This window comes from Lepidochelys kempii, chromosome 8, assembly GCF_965140265.1.
Source record: "Lepidochelys kempii isolate rLepKem1 chromosome 8, rLepKem1.hap2, whole genome shotgun sequence".
Classification (NCBI taxonomy): domain Eukaryota; kingdom Metazoa; phylum Chordata; order Testudines; family Cheloniidae; genus Lepidochelys; species Lepidochelys kempii.
In genome coordinates this window covers 30,941,705-30,961,971 of record NC_133263.1, presented here as the reverse complement: position 1 = coordinate 30,961,971, position 20,267 = coordinate 30,941,705, and the positions used below count along the sequence as shown (strand labels likewise).

The 20,267-nt window shown below is 40.5% G+C and overlaps 1 protein-coding gene across 1 annotated transcript in view; it reads right to left on the bottom strand.

Annotated features, from left to right (window-relative positions):
* DOCK2 (dedicator of cytokinesis 2) overlaps positions 1 to 20,267 on the bottom strand; it is a 501,787-nt gene that overhangs the window by 290,611 nt on the left and 190,909 nt on the right. Inside the window, exon 27 of the mRNA XM_073355961.1 lies at positions 2,735 to 2,830. Coding sequence (XP_073212062.1) covers positions 2,735 to 2,830 — 96 coding nt within the window. The remainder of the gene's footprint in view (positions 1 to 2,734; positions 2,831 to 20,267) is intronic.

Here is a 20,267-nt window from a genome sequence, read left to right as displayed (position 1 = left end):
TGGGACACCTTTACGTAAGTGGTATGCAGATACGTTACAGAAGAGCGTAAGAATTTACAATGCTGGCAATTAATCTAAGATACATGATAGTGTTACCCCTTTTGACCCTAGCAGCTACCCAAAACTTCAGGGTTAGCAGGTTGTTCTAGTTAGGAGGAAAAATAGGTGGTAATCAGGTATTTCTTTGATGCAGTTTTGTTTATCAACAAAGAACACACAATGTCCTGTGTCTCAAAGTAGCTTCATTTGCTTACAACACCAAGAGCACTATTTCAGCCTGCATCCCACCCAAAAACCTCTCCCCAGGCTTCTTCCAGAGCCATACACCATGCGTTCAGTTGTTCCTTCAAGCTGTCTTGCTCTCTGGTTCTGTGTGTTCTGCCTTCCCTCACACACACTCTTACCCATACAATACTCAGCAAAAGCACCTCCTCCAAAACAGGGTTGCCAACTTTCTAATCACAAAAAAAAAAATTGAACACCCTTGCCCCACCCTCTTCCCCACCCCTGCCCTGAGGCCCCACTCCCTGTTCACTCCATCCCCACCCCCCTCAGTCGCTTGCTCTCCCCCATCTCATTCACTCATTTTCACCAGGCTGGGGCTAGGGTTGCCAATTTTGTATTCCTGGAGATTTCATCACATGACAATCTTTAATTCCTGGAGACTCCAGGCCAATCCTGGAGGGTTTGGCAACCCTAGCTAGGGCAGGGGTTTGGGAGGGCGAAGGGCTCCAGCTGGGGATAAGGGATTTGGGGTGCAGGAGGAGGCTCTGGGCTGGAGCCAAAGGGTTCAGCATGTGGGAGGGGGGCTCCAGGTTGAGGCAGGGGGTTGGGGTGTGAGAGAAGGTACAAGCTCTGGGCTGGGAGTGCGGGCTCCGGGATGGGGCCAGAAATGAGGGGTTCAGGGTGCGGGAGGGGTTCTGGGCTGGGGCAGAGGGTTGGGGTGCAGAAGGGGGTGAGAGGTGCAGGCTCCAGGCAGCACTTACCTCAGGCAGCTCCCAGGAAGTGGTGACTTGTCCCTCTGACTCCTAGGTGGAGGGACCAGGGGGCTCCGCACACTGGCAACAGTTCCCGGCCAATGGGAGCCACAGAGCTGGACGCAGGATTTCTGGGGGCTCGACCCCCAGCCTTGTCGTGGTTACGAGAACTCTGCCACACAGGATATGAAAGAGGAGCCCTTGAGGTCAGGCAGGCCTCTGGGTAAAGGAAGTGGGAGCGAGGACTCAGATCCTTTCGGTAGCCCATTTCACCAGGGTAGCGTATAAGCCAGGAAAGTTCCCCACAATAGCACGACCATCCCCCCACTTACACTGGCAACCCTAGTCTAAACCTAGTCTAATACCCCTTTTGTCTCAGGTGGAGGCTTGTGATTAATTCATCTTTGCAGCTAAATTAATGAAGGGTGCATTCACACCCATCAGTCTCAACAAAGTTTGTGACCCATCCAGCCACTTTCCCAGCCTAACAAAAAACATACAAATGCAGGGCCAGATTCTGCAACTTTTAGTCCCTTCAAGTAGTACTTCAACTCAATGGGACTATTCACAAGAGTAAACGCAGAAAGCACCGCCGAATCTGCCCCTAAATTAAATCATAGATCAGCAGAAGTAACCCTAAAACCATTGGCTCTGCCCCCACAGCATTCCCAGGCCGTGGAGCTGTCCATCTCCTGCTTTGGGGTTAGCATCCCAGTGACTATGGCCTCTTGCATGCAGCGTTCACAAGACTGGGAAAAGAGATTGATGTTCCCCCACTGTAAAGAGCCATTGACAAAAGATGGATTTTTCATCTTCCTTCCAGACACGGAGCCAGAAAAAGCAGCTAGTTCCATAGATTCACAGAGTTTAAGACCAAAAGAAACTTTTAGATCATCAAGTCTGACTTTCTGTATATCACAGACCATTACATTGCACTCAGTTAACCCTGTATTAAGCCTAATAACTTGTGTTTGACTGAAGTGTATTTTCCAGAAAGCACCCAGTCTTGATTTGAAGACATCAAGCGTCAAAGAATCCATCACTTCCCTTCCTAGTTTGTTTCTATGATTAATCACCCTCACTGTTAAAGAATTGTGCCTAGTTACTAATTTGAATTTGCCTGGGTTCAGTTTCCAACCACTGGTTTTTCTTCGCCCTTCTCCACTAGACTAAAGAGCCCTTTAGTACCCAGTGTTTCCTTCCTGTGAAGGTATTTATACTTTGTAGCCAAGTCACCTCTCAGTCTCCTTTCTGATAAGAAGGATAATGTCCTAATGCTCTGCAAAGCAAGAGATCTCTGAAACTCATCAGAAGAAACGTTGAAGGGCCTGCAGGTAAAATCATTTTATAAGCTATTCAGACAACCAACTTTAAGCAGATACTTTCATTTTAAATCAACAGAAACACTGCTTTCTGTGAGGTAGACTCTCCCCTTAAAACACAAGTATTCAATAACTCACTTCAACACAGAAGGGATTAACATATAAACAGGAGAGTGGCTAAGGCCCAAATCCTGCTAGCAATATTCAGGGTTGTGCTCACCCCATCTTTAACAGGCCCATTTGTGTTAAGAGGGTGAACATGATTTAGCCACTGTATTTGAAACCTGAAAACCAGTTTGCCAAAAGACCACCAAGAAAGAATATTGCAGATACAGCATTAGTAGAAAAAATGGAATAAAATGGGTTGGCATAAAAATCCATCTTTAAGGCATGCTGAAGACATTTTAAAACAAATCATTTAAAAATACTACTCACTATCAAGGTGTCATCTCGCCCCATTGAAATAACAGTCCTGTTGACGGTGCGTAGTAGTTGTACCATTAGTTCTTGAATGTGATGATAAGTGGACTCCTGGAAAATAATATGAAGCCAATATTGACATGAACTCAATATTTTTAAAGCAGAAGAAAGAATTAGGTTAGTAAACTACTGATACTTTCAATAGTTGAATGACATCCTTGAGTGAAGTAATGGACCAGTCTTGCTTGCCCTAGTCAGCAATCCCACTCATTTCAATAGGAATGCTCATTTCAGTAAGGCAAGCAGAGTATGATCCTTCTCTTGCCATCACCTATCCCTATTCTCACATTAGTTCCAGTCAACGTGATTGGTTATCAGACAATCATAAATGTCCAAGCAACAGAGACCATACAGGAGAAAACTGAACTGTGGCACAAGAAGCTACAAATGCTAATAGCCACCAAGTTTGCCTGCAGCTCAAGCTTTTAAAAGAAAGTTTTAGGATTAAGGAATAATTGTACAGTGAAGGAAAATACCTTTGTTTCCAGATTTGCATCTCACAACCTGACCACCACACACTGTGGTGGTAATCCTTCTTCATAAGACACTTAGGCATTATGCTGACAAACACAGTTTTATAAAAACTATAATATGGAAGCTATTGCACGTATCCCTCACTAAGCCTACTCTGCTAGTTAACCAAGAGACTTTTTGTCATGTCTCTAGCAAAGCTTTGAGTTTTAACATAACTCTCTCATAAATCAGGGATGAAATCTTAAGTGTTTCACTCAACACAGTACAACTGGCTTCACCTGCCAGCAGACCACATAAGCAGATTTTTCAGATTTTTGTAAAGAAGTTCCCAAGTATATAAGCCAGACCTATTTTTCATTTAACAGAGTTGTCAGTCTGCAGTTCTTCGGTCATACTGTATACGGTGTTCCATAGCTTCACATCTGTTATGATAATCATTGGAATTTTACAAACTGAAGATGGTTGGCAGTAGTCTCAAGTGACATTTACAAGTTTTTGTTTCTGAAATACATGTCAAATCAAAGCAACAGCTAATAAGTTTGTCTGAATTGTTATCACAAAACCTATTTGTATAGGATTTATAACCCTGTAATAAAATAAGTCAGCATGTAATACAATTGAGCAAGTTCTCAAACAAACGTTTTCCAAAACTTTAAAACATTTTCCTTTCCAAACAATTCAACATCTTTTCATCACAAAGTTTAGGGCAATATGATTCTGATGTTAATTTCACTGATTTTTCTGAGTTATTAGTCCCTGAACACTAACTGAATATATATGTTGTGGCATTTTATACTTTACAAACTCATAATATCCTGCTGTACTATAATTATTTTGCTGCTACAGTGTTATTCCTCAGTTCATTTTTTGACACAATGGGAATTTTCTTTAATATATTTTATGGAACCTAGCATGCCTCAGTTTCCCGCCGTACATTGCATTGCCACCCAGTGGGTGCAAAAGGATTAACACTGTTACTGGAACAGTACAGGAGACAGGAGGTGTTTGCCTTTGAGTCACCTTACAGTCTTGTGAAATGAAGAGTTGTTAAAAAAACAGTCTGAATCAACAGCATGACAAAGATGCCCCACTGACTGAACAATCCATACCTAACAGCAGGAAACCCCAGTAGATGGGACTTGTGACTTGAGCTGGAGAACCAGGTGTAAAGGTGATTGAAAAGAAAGGAAGCCCTTTTGGAGGGACTCAGGAACTCTGACTGGATGAATAAAGGGACAAGAGAGGGAGCCAAAGGTGGAGTCCATCATCAAAGCTGGGCTGGCTCATCATGGCACTGATTTCACCTGGGTGTCCCATGTCTTAACTTCTGCCTCTCTATGCGAACCTAACCTCAGTACTCCAGGTGACTAATAAATGGCTATATTGTTTTGAAAAGCCTGCTTGTGTTTCTGTAAATATTCACTCAGAATATTGCACCCTGACAGGGCACAATATAAGCCTCCTACAGGACTCTGGCTTGGCAGAATTCACTGCAAGGAGTCACTCAGACAGACAAGGATTGCTGGTGCTGAAGGCCCAGTCTCAGAGTTGTAGAGGCCACGGGCCTGCCCCTTTGGAACTGTGTGGGTCCTTGGGACGCAGCATACTAAAAGGGTCACTCCCAGGAGATCGGTTACAGGCTGGGGAATAAACTAGACCCTGTGACTCTGTGGCAATATTTACTACAGGAAAAACAAACCTTAACCATTTTTAAGCCAGTCACCAAACTATTGAATGACTGTGCACAGGAGCAGATAACGGGAGTTTTGCAAGATAATTTCTCCAGGTGAAGGAGGAATGACTATGTGACCTTGGGGTGAGTTGGTTGGTTGGTTGTGTGCTTGCTGCTTTACTAAAGTATATAGTGGGGTCTGTTTGTCTGGGGGGGCAGGGAACGAAATATGCTGAGCCTAGCAGCCTTTTAGGCAAGGCTGAGAGCTTCTTAATGAGGCTATTCAGAGAAAACAAGGGTTTAAACAGCTAACTCCTAAGCTACCAGAGGAGCTCATGAACAGGAGCAGCTAACAGTGCTGTTTTGCACAGGACTTTAGAGGGGGAATCTGAGAGCCAGATAGGCCAATAAACAACCCCCCCACCCCCCCAAAAAAAACCAAAACAAAGAACACCCAAGAAAAAAAGCTGCAGGAATAAAAAGAATGCAGGCAGAAGTCCAGCAGCAGAGTGGGGGCTATCCAGTTTATTGCACTGAATGCAACATGAGGATTACCTGCCTTGTGGGCAGGTGGCATGTGTGTGCATTCACAGCAAGGAGTTCATGGCCCTCAGAGAGAATATGCGCTCTGGAGACCAGAATGGCTGAACTAGAGAAGATAAGGGAGATGGAGGGGTACATAGATGAGACTTTCCCACACACAGTAGAGTGGTCCACCCCCAGTCTGACAGTCTCTGTGCTATCGAGGAGGATGAAAGTCTTGGGGAAGGAGAACAACCAAGTGGAGTGGAGGGAAACAATGCCATAATTAGGACCCTCCTTCTAGATGACGTAATGGTATCATCTCACGCTGAGGCTCTCTCTCCAGGGGAGGGAATCCCTGTGAGATTCGATCATTAGAAATATAGATAATTGGGTTTGTGATGACCAGAAGAACGACATGGTGAATTGCCTACTGGGTGCGAAGGTTGCGGATCTCAAGACATCTAGACAAGCTTATATACAGTGCTGTGGAAGAGCCGGTGTTCATGATACATATAGGTACCAATGAACTATAGAAAGTTAGGAGAAAGGTCCTAGAGGCCAAATTTAGGCTGCTAGTAAGAAATTGAAGTCCAGTACCTCGATGGTAGCATTCTCTGAAATACTTCCAGTTCCACAAGCAGGGTCAGTTAGATCGGCAGAAATGCAGGGTCTCACTGAGTGCATTAGACAATGCTGTAGACAGAAGGGGTTTAGATTTATTAAGAAGTGGGGAATTTCTTGGGAAAGGAGGAGCCTATCCGGGAAGGATGGGCTCCATCTAAATCAAAATGGAACAAGACTGCTGGCATGTAAAATTAAAAATGTCAGAGGAGTTTTTAAGCTAAGGGCTAGAGGAAAGCCAACAGGTACAGAGGAGCATATGGCTTAGACTTCCCTTAGTGGAGAATCTATTAAAGGGGATTCTCTATATCCTAGTAAATAGGACAGGATAGAAGTTAATAAAATACAGGTAGGAACTGAAGAGAAACAGTCCAGTGAAAAAGAGTCCTATTCAATTACATCGCACAAGGCAGACAGCTAAAAAAATTTTAAAGTGTATACTAATGCCAGAAGTCTAAACACTAAGATGGGTGAACTTGAGTGCCTGGTATTAAATGAGGATATTAATATAATAAGCATCACAGAAACTTGGTTGAATAATAACAATCAATGGGACATAGTAATTTCAGGGTACTAAATATATTGGAATGACAAAGTAGGTCATGCTGGCAGGGGAAAGATATGTGAAAGAAATCAGAGTCAAACAGAGTAAAAATTTGAAATGAATCAAACTGTACCATAGAATTGTTATGGATATAAATTTCATGCTTGAATAATAAGGATATAACAATAGGAATTACACTGCCTGACCAGGATGATGATGGTGACTATGAAATGCTCTGGGAGATTAGAGAAGCTAGAAAAATAGAAAACTCAAATAATGGGGGATTTCAACTATCCCCATACAAACTTGGTACATGTCACCTCAGAACGGGATGCAAAGATAAAGTTTCTAGACACTATTAATGACTGCTTCTTGGAACAGCTTGTCCTGGAACACAGCCAAGAGAAGAGGCAATTCTTCATTTAGTCCTGAGTGGAGCACAGGATCTGGTCCAAGATGTGAATATTGCTGAATAGCTGAGTACACAAAAATGAGGAAGCTAGCTAAATGAAAATTAAAAGAAACAGTCACAAAAGAGAAATGTCTGCAAGCTGCACAGCAACTTTTTAGGAACACCATGATAGAGGCTCAAATTAAAAGTTGACTATTTTTTTTCATTTGGGGTATAATGACCAAAAAAGTGTCATGACGGCTAAACAAAGTAAAAGAAGTGGTTAGAGGCAAGGGGCATCCTTTCAAAACTGGAAGTCAAATCCTATTGAAGAAAATAGAAAGGAGCATCAAATCTGGCAAGTCAAGTGTAAAAGTATAATTAGTCGGGCCAAAAAATAATTTCAAGAGTAACTAGTAAAAGACTCAAACTAAGAGCAAAAAAAAAATTAATTTAAGTATCTCAGAATCAGGAAGCCTGCCAAACCATCAGTGGGGTCATTAGACGATCAAAGTGCCAAAGGAGCATTCAAGGAAGATAAGGCCAGTGCAGAGAATCTAAATGAATTATTTGCATTGATCCTCACTGCAGAGGATGAGAAAGATTCCCACCCTGATCCATTCTTTATAGGTGACACATCTGAAGGACTGCCCCAGATTGAGGGGTCAATAGAGGTGGTTTTGGAACAAATTGATATATTAAACAGTAATAAGTCACCAGGACCAGATGCTTATTCACCCAAGAATTCCAAAAGAACTCAAATATGAAATTGCAGAACTACTGACTGTGGTATGTAACCTATCACATACATTAGATTCTGTACCAGATGACTGGAGGATAGCTAATGTGACAAGTATTCTTTAAAAACTGCCAGAGGCAATCCTGGCAACTACAGGCCAGTAATCCTAACTTGAGTATCATGAAAATTGGTTGAAACTATAGTAAAGAATTATCAGACACATAGATTAATAGGATATGCTGGAAAAGAATCAATATGGCTTTTGTAAAGGGAAATCATGCCTCACCAGTCTATTAGAATTCTTTGAGAAGGTCAACAAACATGTGGATTTGTTAGTCTCTAAGGTGCCACGAGTACTCCTTTTCTTTTTGCGAATACAAACTAACACGGCTGCTACTCTGAAACATGTGGACAAGGGTGATCCAGTGGATATAGTTTACTTGGACTTTCAGAAAGCCTTTGACAAGATCCATTACCAAAGACTCTTAAGCAAAGTAAGCAATAATGAGATAAGAGGGAAGATCCTCTCATGGACCACTAACTGGTTAAAAGACAGGAAAAAAGGCGTAGGAATAAAGGGTCAGTTTTCACAGTGAAGAGAGGTAAATAGCAGCTCTGCTCCCCTCTCCACCGGGATCTGTACTGGGACCAGTACTGTTCAACAAATTCAAAAGTTACCTGGAAAATGGGGTAAACAGTGAAGTGGAAAAATTTGCAGATGATACTAAACTAACTATACATACAAAATGATGGGATCCAAATTAGGTGTCACCATTTGAGATCTTGGAGTCATCATAGATAGTTCTCTGAAAACATCTGCTCAGTGTGCAGCAGCAGTCAAAAAGGGAACAGAATGTTAGGAACTACTAGGGAAGGGATAAAAATAAGAGAAAATATCCGACTGCCAGTATATAAATCCATGGCATGCCCACATCTTGAATGCTGTGTGCAGTTCTGGTCACCCCATCTCAATAAAGTTATATTAGAAATGGAAAAGGTACAGAGGAGGGCAACAAAAATGATTAGGGGTATGGAACAGCTTCCATACAAGGAGAGACTAAAATGATTGGGACTTTTCAACTTGGAAAAAGACCACTGATGGAAGATATGATAAAAGTCTATAAAAATCATGAATGGTGTAGAGAAAGTGAATAAGGAAGTGTTATTTATCCCATCACATAACACAGGAACCAGAGGTTACCCAATGACATTAATGGGCTGCAGGTTTAACATAAACATAAAGAAGAAATTCTTAACAAATTTCATAGATCAACTGTGCATTTTGTGGCCAGGAGATGTTGTGAAGGCCAAAACTATAACAGGGTTCAAAAAAGAATTAGATGAATTCATGTGGGATAGGTCCATCAACGGGTATTAGCTAAGATGGTCATGGATGCAACCCCATGCTCTGACTGCCCCTAGCCTCTGACTGCCAGAAGCTGGGAGTGGATTGCAAGGGATAAATCAGTCAAGAAATTGCCCTGTTCTGTTCATTCCCTCTGAAGCATCTGGCATTGGCCACTGTCTGAAGAGAGGATACTGGACTAGCTGGACCATTGGTCTGATCCAGAACGGACATTCTTATGTTCTTAACTACATGTCCCTTGTTCAATATCCCCGCCACCTCTACAAAAGCAGAGTTCCCGGACGTGTACTCCAATTGTTGGCTTATCAACTCCAATATTTATAATGCTCTTCATTTATAAAAAGCCAACAGCACAGCTTCCTCCTACAGCTCCTGACACGCGTGCCTCACTGACTAACTGGGAGGCTTTTAACTAGTTTCAGCCAGCCCTCAATTGGCTTCAGGTGTCCCAATCAACCTATCTCCACTGCTTTCTAGAAGGATCTTAATTGGCCCCAGCTGTCTTGATTAACCTGGAGCAACTGCCATTTGGTTACCATGGTACCAGGGATTTGTTTAGCCTGGGGCTAACATACCTGTTCCTCACTACTTTACTATAGCCATCTGCCCTTGCCCCCATCACAAAACACAAACTATAAATAGCTGTCTTTGTTTTTTTCTACTGTTACCATTTTGGCTTGTTTTAGAAGCCTAAAAAGTAATGAACTGTTTGAAACACAACTCTAATAAAATGGAATAGTTTTTTTTTATTGGATTAATAGGATGCACTGAGTTGTTTTTACTACCCCAAGATTAATACACCAAGTACTCTTCTTCCCTATGCTAATAAATTTCAGAACCTTAGGATGCATCACAGATTCTTAACTATCGTCTGATGGTCATGCCCTTCCAGTTACTGAATTTGCCCATTCTTTCAGCACCTGAGGCATATTGCTAGAATGGAAGTTATCCTCCCAAATATTTCATTATATTTATTAAATCAATACCTCTAGTTTCTATATGCAACTAAACATGATTTATGGACTCAGTCTATCCCTCTAAGAGTTCAAATTATCGAACATGCTGCTAGGCCTCCAACATCCATGCACACAGTTCCCCCATTATCGAGTTACTATTAGAATATAATTAATTACTTATATTCCCACTTATTTTATTAGGCCTGGATGAGTTATTCATTGGGTATAAAATTAATGCAAATTTACCCGTCTGTTCACAAATTGATCTTGACATCTATAAATATAATTGTTGTAAGTAGTTGCTGAACAGCCTGGACAACCATTTCTGAGTAAGTGAGCTATTCGAGAAGTATTTGCTTTGACTACCATGGGATTTTGCACTTTGGAAGACAAGCTCTCTTCTAGTTTGAGTATGTGTCAATCCTCATGATGAATGCAATGGGATTCGTGGTCTCAATTTAGTAGTGGTAGATGTTTATCCCCTACATGAGCTGGACAAACGACTGATTTTTCAGTCCTCTGGCAGTTTGGGGAACAGGGAGAGAGAATCAGTTCAACCCAAAGTGAATCTGAAAATTGCAAAAAATTTCAGTGAACAAAAAGACATCCATTTTGGTTTTAACAAACAGACTCAAAATGGACTTTTCTGGGCGGTGGCAGACTCTCTTCTAACTTTTAAAATGTCAGGTAGAGCACTGATCCTGGAGGTGGGAGGCTATGGGATATTCTGGCACAAGTCCCTCTCAATCACTGGGCTAAAAATTATATCGGAGTCCTCCTCTAACTCCCAAAACTATTCAACAAATTCATGACAAATCCATGAACAGACTCAGGTCGACCAAAACTGCATTTTTGCGTGAATCAACTATTCATCTGACAAATTTCACCTACCATTATCCACTACCACGACCCACTATCCATCCATTTGTTACAGTATGGTTATGTATCTCCACTTCAATAACATCCAAAACCAGAAATGCTGGAAATTAAGTTTGAAACATGGCAGCAGAGTGGAGTGTAGAATTTTGCAATGGCCTGTATTCAGTCAGCATACACTCATATATGGTGGAAAAGTTTGCAAAGTCAAACCCTTACAAGTTAGGAAATGTCAGAACTTAGGTTGCCTGTGGAACCTTAATCACCCCCCCCCCTTATGCATATGCAGTATGATACAGTCTGTAATTGCTTGGCTACATACTATTTCTTCCACAGGGCCCCCGGCCTCCAGATGGTGCTCACCAAATGAGCAGCTATTCAATATTGATTTATTCTCATTGTTCCCTGTGTGGCCACAGTATTCAAACCCTGCTCTGCAGAAGGAACGAACAACTTCCTCATGGGCTGTTCTATGGCTCTCATCAGATACAATAGTGAGCGCTTCCAAACATGAATGAATATATTTTCACAACACCCCTGTGAGATGAGATGGTATTATTATCCCCTTTTTATAGGTGAGGAACTGACGCAGAGAGAGAATAAGTTCATAGGTAGCCACTAAGATTAAGTGCCCAATTTGAGATGCCTGGTACCGATTTTTCACATATTTAGCAATATATAGCACTTTATATGGTCAAAGCACAGCACACATGGACTTCAGCTTCAACTGTGCTTAGCACTTCTGAAAACCAGACCCCAGGGTCTCAACACAGGCACCCAGAAACTGTGGAACATACAACTGGCGACTCCTGTTAAAAGTCTGGTTTCACTAACTAACCTAGCATCACATACAAACTCTGTGGCAGAAGCAGGAATAGAATCCAGTACTCCAGGCCAGCATTCAACTGCCTTAATCATGAGACCGTTCTTTTTCATCCTGCAATCCCCTGCCAGATACACACCATCCAATTTCAGCAACAAATGAGTCAGGGGTAATAGAGACAACAGCTTCCTTCACTACAGACCCGGATTCATCCCAGAGCAGCTCTATCCTGTACACTAAAGGAGGCAGAGGTCCTGTTGGAAAAACAGTATGCAATCCTGGAAGCAAAGACTAGGGTTGCCAAAAATAAGGGACAGTTTTCTTAGCACCCCACTCCATTACTCCTCCTGATATCATCAATAATAAATACAATAAAATAAAAATAATAAAATAATACTAAGCCTACATTCGCCAGGATATTTCTTGCTGCTTTTTTGCAGCACTCAGCAACTCCCAATCTCGTTGTACAGAGATGAAGAAATAAGGTACCATTGGCAATTCTACTAAATACTATCATAATAGATATGCACAAGGGGGCTAAATTAAGGTTGTACAGGCAACCTTAATTTTGGCATTTACTAACTTTTGGGGCTTGCCTCTGAAACTTTAATAATGTTCTCTTAATGTGGGTTTTTTTGATGTGGAACTACTATTTAAGTGCATCACATGTTCTACAATGACTGATAATGACTTCATAGCATGACACTTCCTGTGATATGGAAGTACAGCAGAAAATGTATACACTGTATGCATATCTGAAAGAAAACTTATTACATAATATTGAAATTGTGCTAAATATGTCTAAATGACAAAAGTAAATTGTACTAAAGTGAGAATAATGGTTTTGCTCCAGACCTGAAGTACAATTATTTAAATAATTGTTATAAGCTTTTTATATTATAAATCAAAAACTCAATACATACATTTATTAGAAAATTTAAAAGAGTTGCTCTTATTGTCACACACAGAATGTAGCCGGTGCTGTTCTGCTCTTGATAAATGTGGCTAGCTCTAAGCAACATACATGGAGATTACAATAGTACTGAGAATATATGCAGAGATCTGTTTTTCAGCATTGTAATGAAAACATCTGACAGCTACAGATGCTACTGTTTTCAGCCGCTCCTTTGTTTCAATGGAAAGCATCCTATTTATTTCTTTTACTTCAACACTTTTCATAATTACTAGCATTATTTTAAATGTCATATCTACAATCCAGGAGATCATTAGCTTTTGATAATCTATCTTCATGGCAAATTTTTCATATACCTCCAGATCATGCTCCTGATGTACACTGTTGTATTTATAGCCAAGTGTGATCATCTTTTTCAATCCTTTCTGTAGAACAGCGGTTCTCAAAATCTGGGTCGCGACCAGTTTTAGCCAGGGCTGGCATTAAACTTGCTGGGGCCTGGGACCAAAGCCCAAACCCCACCACCCAAGGCCAAAGCCCGAGGGCATCAGTCCTGGGCAGGGGGCTGAAGCCCGTGGGCTTTGGCCCCTGCCTAGGGTGGTGGGGCTCAGGCTTCAGCTTTGGCCTCCCCACCTGGGGCAACAGGGCTCCAGCAGGCTCAGACTCTGGTCCCCCTTCCTGGGGTTGTATTGTAATTTTTGTTGTCAGAAGGGGATCACGGTGCAATGAAGTTTGAGAACACCTGCTGTAGGTATTTTCCTTCTCTGAATGTACTCCAACATCTTCTGCCTGCTCATTGATGCCCAAATTCAATTATTCACCCTTAGCCGCATAGGTCTTGCTTTGAAGCACACAACATTTGATATTGCTGTACAAAGGGAGAGTGTGAAGATTTAGCACTGTTTTTTGTTTTAATAGTAGTGTGTATCTACTCGAAGAAAAAAAGTAGTTATCCTTGTACACTGTGACTTAGTACACTGTGACATATAATTTTCCATGGTAAGATGTGCTGCTATGTCAAGATTCTAAAGTGTGCATTAATAAAGGATCGTGGAGGCAACTTGGAGTTAAAAAAAATGGAATTAAACTGAAAAATCCCCTATTCCTTGCAATTCTCATTTATATCAGCTGAAAAGTAAAATGACCGTAGAACTAAGGCATCTAACATTCACCCAGAGCATAAGTTAAATTAAATAAAAATAAATAACTCACAATACAGACTCTTAAGGATCTTCCAAACTCTAGTTTTCATCAACACACTTTGCCTATCCACCAGTGTGTGTTATTACTTGACTATGGAACAACACCTCACACCCAGCAGCTGGAAAGGTCATCTCCGAGTTCTTTGATTGCTGAGCAGCTTTTTTTACATTCCAGTGAAGGTGTGCAAAATTACTACTTTTTAAAAGCATTGGCCGCATAAGCACCCGTATCAGACCTGGATAATACCTGTTAATTTCTTAGAGTGTTCAATGTTACTTCATAAAATCTGCAGAGACTGTTTTGTTTTCACCCAGAGAAGACACACCCTGTGTTGCTGCTGGAATTGCAGCACTTCTAAGTAGTCTCCTGGTTAGAATTCTTGTCATGAAATTACAGAGTGTGGAGTTCAAAACTGACAATTCAAATGGAATTTTTATGTGCCGTGCTGTACGAGGTGTTTTACGCTTTGTCCCCTGTTAGAATTCAAGATGTTTATATTAATCATAGTTCTCTCCAATGTATTGATTACCACTATAATTTTGAAAAAAAAAGGCAGGCTTTTCTAGGCTTGAAAAACTTCACTCTTGAACTTCACTACTTTTATGTGGAAAAATTGCAGCATTAAATATTGAGAGCTCTAGAATACTGATGTATTCACACTGCTTCAAATGGAAATATGGGAACATTTAGGTCTACGGTGCATGAGCTCCCCTCTCCTGTAATCAATTTCACTGCTGTCATTGCCTCTGATACTCAGTAGCAGACTTTTTTTTTTAATAATAGTATTACCAACATTTCTACTGCAGTTTCCTCTTTCACTTTTTGTATTCCTTTGATAGTCTTTCTAGGCGTAGGTCTCCTTCGTAGGTGAGGATGTTATACCACACTTTTTCAGACACCTCCTAACTCTACATTTTAATAATCTGATTTCATCTATTGCATTATTTTAATTATTTATCTATCATGGGGCACTAATCCTAATCGAAAAATGCCACCATCACACTTCTCTTTAACAAAACCACAGTTGTTCCAAAAGCAGCAGTATTATTGACTTACGTGTCAGTAACATGCCTCCCTGTTCATCCATATTTATAGGCTGAAATTGCTTTGTAGTAATTTGTCTTGTGCTTATTCCAGAAAAATGTAAGGAATTATTTTGTCAGTTCTCAAAAGGATTTTCAATCTATGAAATATTTTATTTTTAGCTTGTTATTGTATTTACTGTGCCATCCACGTTTTTACATCTTCATTTCTTCTTGGGTGAATTTTTATAATGCTTCATAAATTTACTTTCCGGTGGAAGTCTGAAAAAACTGAAATACTATAAAACTGATGATCACGATGTGATATGCATAGAAACTTCCTATAATATCTTTGAAAAAAACCTAAACTTTCTCTAGATCTTTGCATGCTGAAACCTTAGGGCAGCTGCTTTTTTTTTTGTGGAAAGGCATACTTTATTTTACTGCACTTGGAAATGCTTTCCTTGAAAGACTCTTACCTTCAGTCCATTAAATTACAGGACTTTACAATTATTGGCTCTCTTTTCTTAGAACCGTGTGAGGCAAATACTTCATCAAAGGATTTTGTTTCTCTCTAACCAGTAGGATTTACAATTAGTTTTGGGAATGTGGTTTGATTGTTTATTTTCAAACAATGTGTTTGGAAGCACTTGAAAACACAGGAATTTGCCAGCCACAACAAGGCATGTATTGAAAAAGGACATTTTAAACTGAATTAAGTAGAGCTGAGACCCAGAAAGAAGAAATAGTGAGACATTTTATCATAGTTGTAGATATACTAATAGTGAACTGACACTTAATGATTTTATAAAAACTATACGGGAAAAGACTTGCAGTATATTCTACTCCTTGAAAAAAAATCAATCACTGGCCAAAAGAGTTAGCCACTAATTGACACTATCAATGTGTTCCTTGTTTCTCCCTCATGCTTCCTTTCCTAAAGAAGGGAGCTGAACAAAATGTCCTCACAATCCAGTCTCCTCCCATTATTACATTTCAGTATGGTCTGCAGCATCATTGATACGATCTATAACAACACACAATAAGAGATTGCTTATTAAGGAGGGGCTGGTTATGACTCTATAGTTAAGGAGTTCCATTTTGCACTTAAACCATGTTTGTTGTCTATGAAAATACAGCATATCCTTCATGAATTTGTAATACTTATTCTGAGTACTGAATGAATTTTCTGAGTGTTTGCAAACAAATCTATTAGTGTTTGAGTTGAACAACTGGGTTTTGTAAAAAAATGTAGAATTACTTAATTTCTGTGATAAATGAGAGGGGGAGTAGCTCCCTTTTGTGGGCACCCAGTCAGCCAGTTAGCTAAAGAATCCCTCTTGGTAGCTGTTCTCTACTTGCTTTTTCTATAAATTGAAAAGTCTGACGTATGCATAAGTAAAGGGAACGGAGTGGGCACCTGATCAAAAGAGACAATGGGAGGGCTATAACTTTTCAAAATTGGGAAAAAAAATCTTTCCCTGTCTGTCTGTTCTCCGGAGAGAGGGGACAGAGCAAAACAGGGCTGAAGCTATGCTGTAAAAAGCTGTGTACCAGGTATGAAAATCACCAGATCATACCTAAAACTACTCAATTTGAAACACCAGATATGTAAGTTGGTCAGAAATTGTCTAGAAAGACGCGATTAGGTTTACCTCTTATTTCTGTAAAGCTTGTGGACAACTCTGGGCTAACCCCCAAATGCTTTTGTTTTGCTTGCAACCATTAAGCTGGACCTCAAGAAAACCATTCTTGACACTTAATTCTTATATTTGCTCTTTTTAAATCTAGCAATAGCCTATGTTCCAGATGCATTTTCTTTATTTTTGTTTTAATAAAATTTACCTTTTTTAACAACAGGATTAGGTTTTTTTGTGTCCTAAGAGGTTTGTGCGCGTTGTTTAATTAGCTGGTGGCAGCAGCTCATTTCCTTTGTTTTCTTCCTCAGCTCTTCCCGGGGGGGTGGGGAGGGGTTGAAGGGGCTTGAAGGTACCCCACAGGAAGGAATTCCCAACTGCTTCTTCCTGGGTTCTCAAAGGGGTTGGGGTTTTTTCGCACTTGGGTTGTGGCAGCATCTATCCATCCAAGGTCAGAGAAAAGCTGTAACCTTTGGAGTTTAATACCAGCCTGGAGTAGCCAGTAATAATTTTTAGAATCCTTGCAGGCCCCCACCTTCTGCACTCAAAGTGCCAGAGTGAGGAATCAGCCTTGACAATTTCTTTCATCTCTAATGATCTTAGAGGAACAATGCAAATGCTTCAAAATTAAAATTAATGGAGTTAAAATGCCTGGAAATCTTATGCATAGATTATAGTTGAAGATGATCGTTCATAATAAGTTATGATTGTTATATCTAATTGTTGTTTAAATAGGCCACAGAGTCTTGGGTCAACAGACTTCTTATAGATTATATTGAATAATAGAACACTACAGACTAGAGTAGAAGCAAGTCATCTTTTGAAAGAGTGTCATACAACTTGTCAGTGATTTTTAAAATAATTATATAACACAATTCTGTGAATCTTTATCATAGCCATGAACACATGGCGTACGACTTTGTCCTACAACTGAAGTTCACAGATTATCAAAGGCCTCATACTACAAAACTCATTCAATGTGAGATTTAATTAAAATAGTGCCATTCCTGTCTTTTTGCTATTTTCACTTATAATACACATGAAGAACCATTTTTAAATTAAAGAGAAGATTCTAAAAATTATTTGCGCAATCCTGATTCTGTCGTTTCAGGAATCCAGGGCTAGGATTTCCAAAAGCATGACACGTTGGCCTAACTGCTCCCAGTTAAGTCAATAGAACTTTTACCACCAACCTCAATGAGAGCAGAGTTAGGCCAATGCTAAGGATATCTGAATATTCCATTCTTAGGGTTTCAAGGTGTGATACGAGGCCAAAAAGGGTTAAGAACTTTCAGGCTAATTGACCCACGTTCAAAATTTAGAGACATATTAGTAGTTAATGATTGTGTTTTTGTGTATTTATGTACATATTATTAGAGGTTAACAATGTAACCAAACAGTTCTCATCTTGCTAAAACATTCTATAGCTGCTGCCTCATGGAGGATGTATGTTCATGCACATTCCTTTCCTTCGATCCTTACATTTTTCCTTTGTTGCACTTTGCTATTTTTCTTTAAATTACTTATCTCAAATCTCAGGTATCAGAGTAACAGCCGTGTTAGTCTGTATTCGCAAAAAGAAAAGGAGTACTTGTGGCACCTTAGAGACTAACCAATTTATTTGAGCATAAGCTTTCGTGAGCTACAGCTCACTTCATCGGATGCATACTGTGGAAAATACAGAAGATGTTTGTTTTTATACACACAAATCATGAAAAAATGGGTGTTTATCACTACAAAAGGTTTTCTCTCCGCCCACCCCACTCTCCTGCTGGTAATAGCTTATGTAAAGTGATCACTCTCCTTACAATGTGTATGATAATCAAGGCGGGACATTTCCAGCACAAATCCAGGGTTTAACAAGAACATCGGGGGGGGGGGGTAGGAAAAAACAAGGGGAAATAGGTTACCTTGCATAATGACTTAGCCACTCCCAGTCTCTATTCAAGCCTAAATTAATTGTATCCAATTTGCAAATTAATTCCAATTCAGCAGTCTCTCGCTGGAGTCTGGATTTGAAGTTTTTCTGTTGTAATATCGCAACTTTCACGTCTGTAATCGCATGACCAGAGAGACTGAAGTGTTCTCCGACTGGTTTATGAATGTTATAATTCTTGACATCTGATTTGTGTCCATTTATTCTTTTACGTAGAGACTGTCCAGTCTGACCAATGTACATGCAGAGGGGCATTGCTGGCATATGATGGCATATATCACATTGGTAGATGCGCAGGTGAACGAGCCTCTGATAGTGTGGCTGATATTTTTAGGCTCTGTGATGGTGTCCCCTGAATAGATGTGGGCACAGTTGGCAACAGTCTTTGTTGCAAGGATAGGTTTCTGGGTTAGTGGTTCTCTTGTGTGGTATGTGGTTGCTGGTGAGTATTTGCTTCAGGTTGGGGGCTGTCTGTAGGCAAGGATTGGCCTGTCTCCCAAGATTTGTGAGAGTGTTGGGTCGTCCTTCAAGATAGGTTGTAGATCCTTGATAATGCGTTGGAGGGGTTTTAGTTGGGGGCTGAAGGAGACGGCTAGTGGCGTTCTGTTATTTTCTTTGTTAGGCCTGTCCTGTAGTAGGTGACTTCTGGGAACTCTTCTGCTCTATCAGTCTGTTTCTTCACTTCCGCAAGTGGGTATTGTAGTTGTAAGAATGCTTGATAAAGATCTTGCAGGTGTTTGTCTCTGTTTGACGGGTTGGAGAGAATGCGGTTGTATTGCAGAGCATGGCTGTAGACAATGGATTGTGTGGTGTGGTCAGGGTGAAAGCTGGAGGCATGTAGGTAGGAATAGCGATCAGTGGGTTTCCAGTACAGGGTGGTGTTTATGTGACCATCGTTTATTAGCACTGTAGTGTCCAGGAAGTGGATCTCTTGTGTGGACTGGACCAGGCTGAGATTGATGGTGGGATGGAAATTGTTGAAATCATGGTGGAATTCCTCAAGAGCTTCTTTTCCATGGGTCCAGATAATGAAAATGTCATCAATATAGCGCAAGTAGAGTAGGGGCGTTAGGGGACGAGAGCTGAGGAAGCGTTGTTCTAAATCAGCCATAAAAATGTTGGCATACTGTGGGGCCATGCGGGTACCCATAGCAGTGCCGCTGATTTGAAGGTATACATTGTCCCCAAATGTAAAATACTTATGGGAAGGACAAAGTCACAAAGTTCAGCCACCAGGTTAGCCGTGACATTATCGGGGATAGTGTTCTTGACAGCTTGTAGTCCATCTTTGTGTGGAATGTTGGTGTAGAGGGCTTCTACATCCATAGTGGCCAGAATGGTGTTATGCTCAAATAAATTGGTTAGTCTCTAAGGTGCCACAAGTACTCCTTTTCTTTTTATCTCAAATGTGATGTTTAGTAATAAAACAACAAACCAACACTAAAACAATATCATAACCCTCTTAGGGCTTAAAGAAGTTAAAACTATTTAATATATTCACATTTTATTAAATTACAAACAATATCTTTGTACTTAATGTCACTTACCTAAACACATTGCAACACTCATCCAGTTTCTATGATGAGCAATTAAAGTGCCAGATTCCATGCTGGGGTAGGTATCTTTCCAACACTAGCATCTGGTTGTTTGGCAGACTTCCCAGTTAGGCTGGCACATATGAAGTTTCCAGAGGACACGTCACATGCTAATGTTGCTACTGAATTCCTTCAGAGTCTTCCAAAGAGCCTTTTTCCATAGCCACTAAGTGTGTGCGGAGTTAGATCTATCTG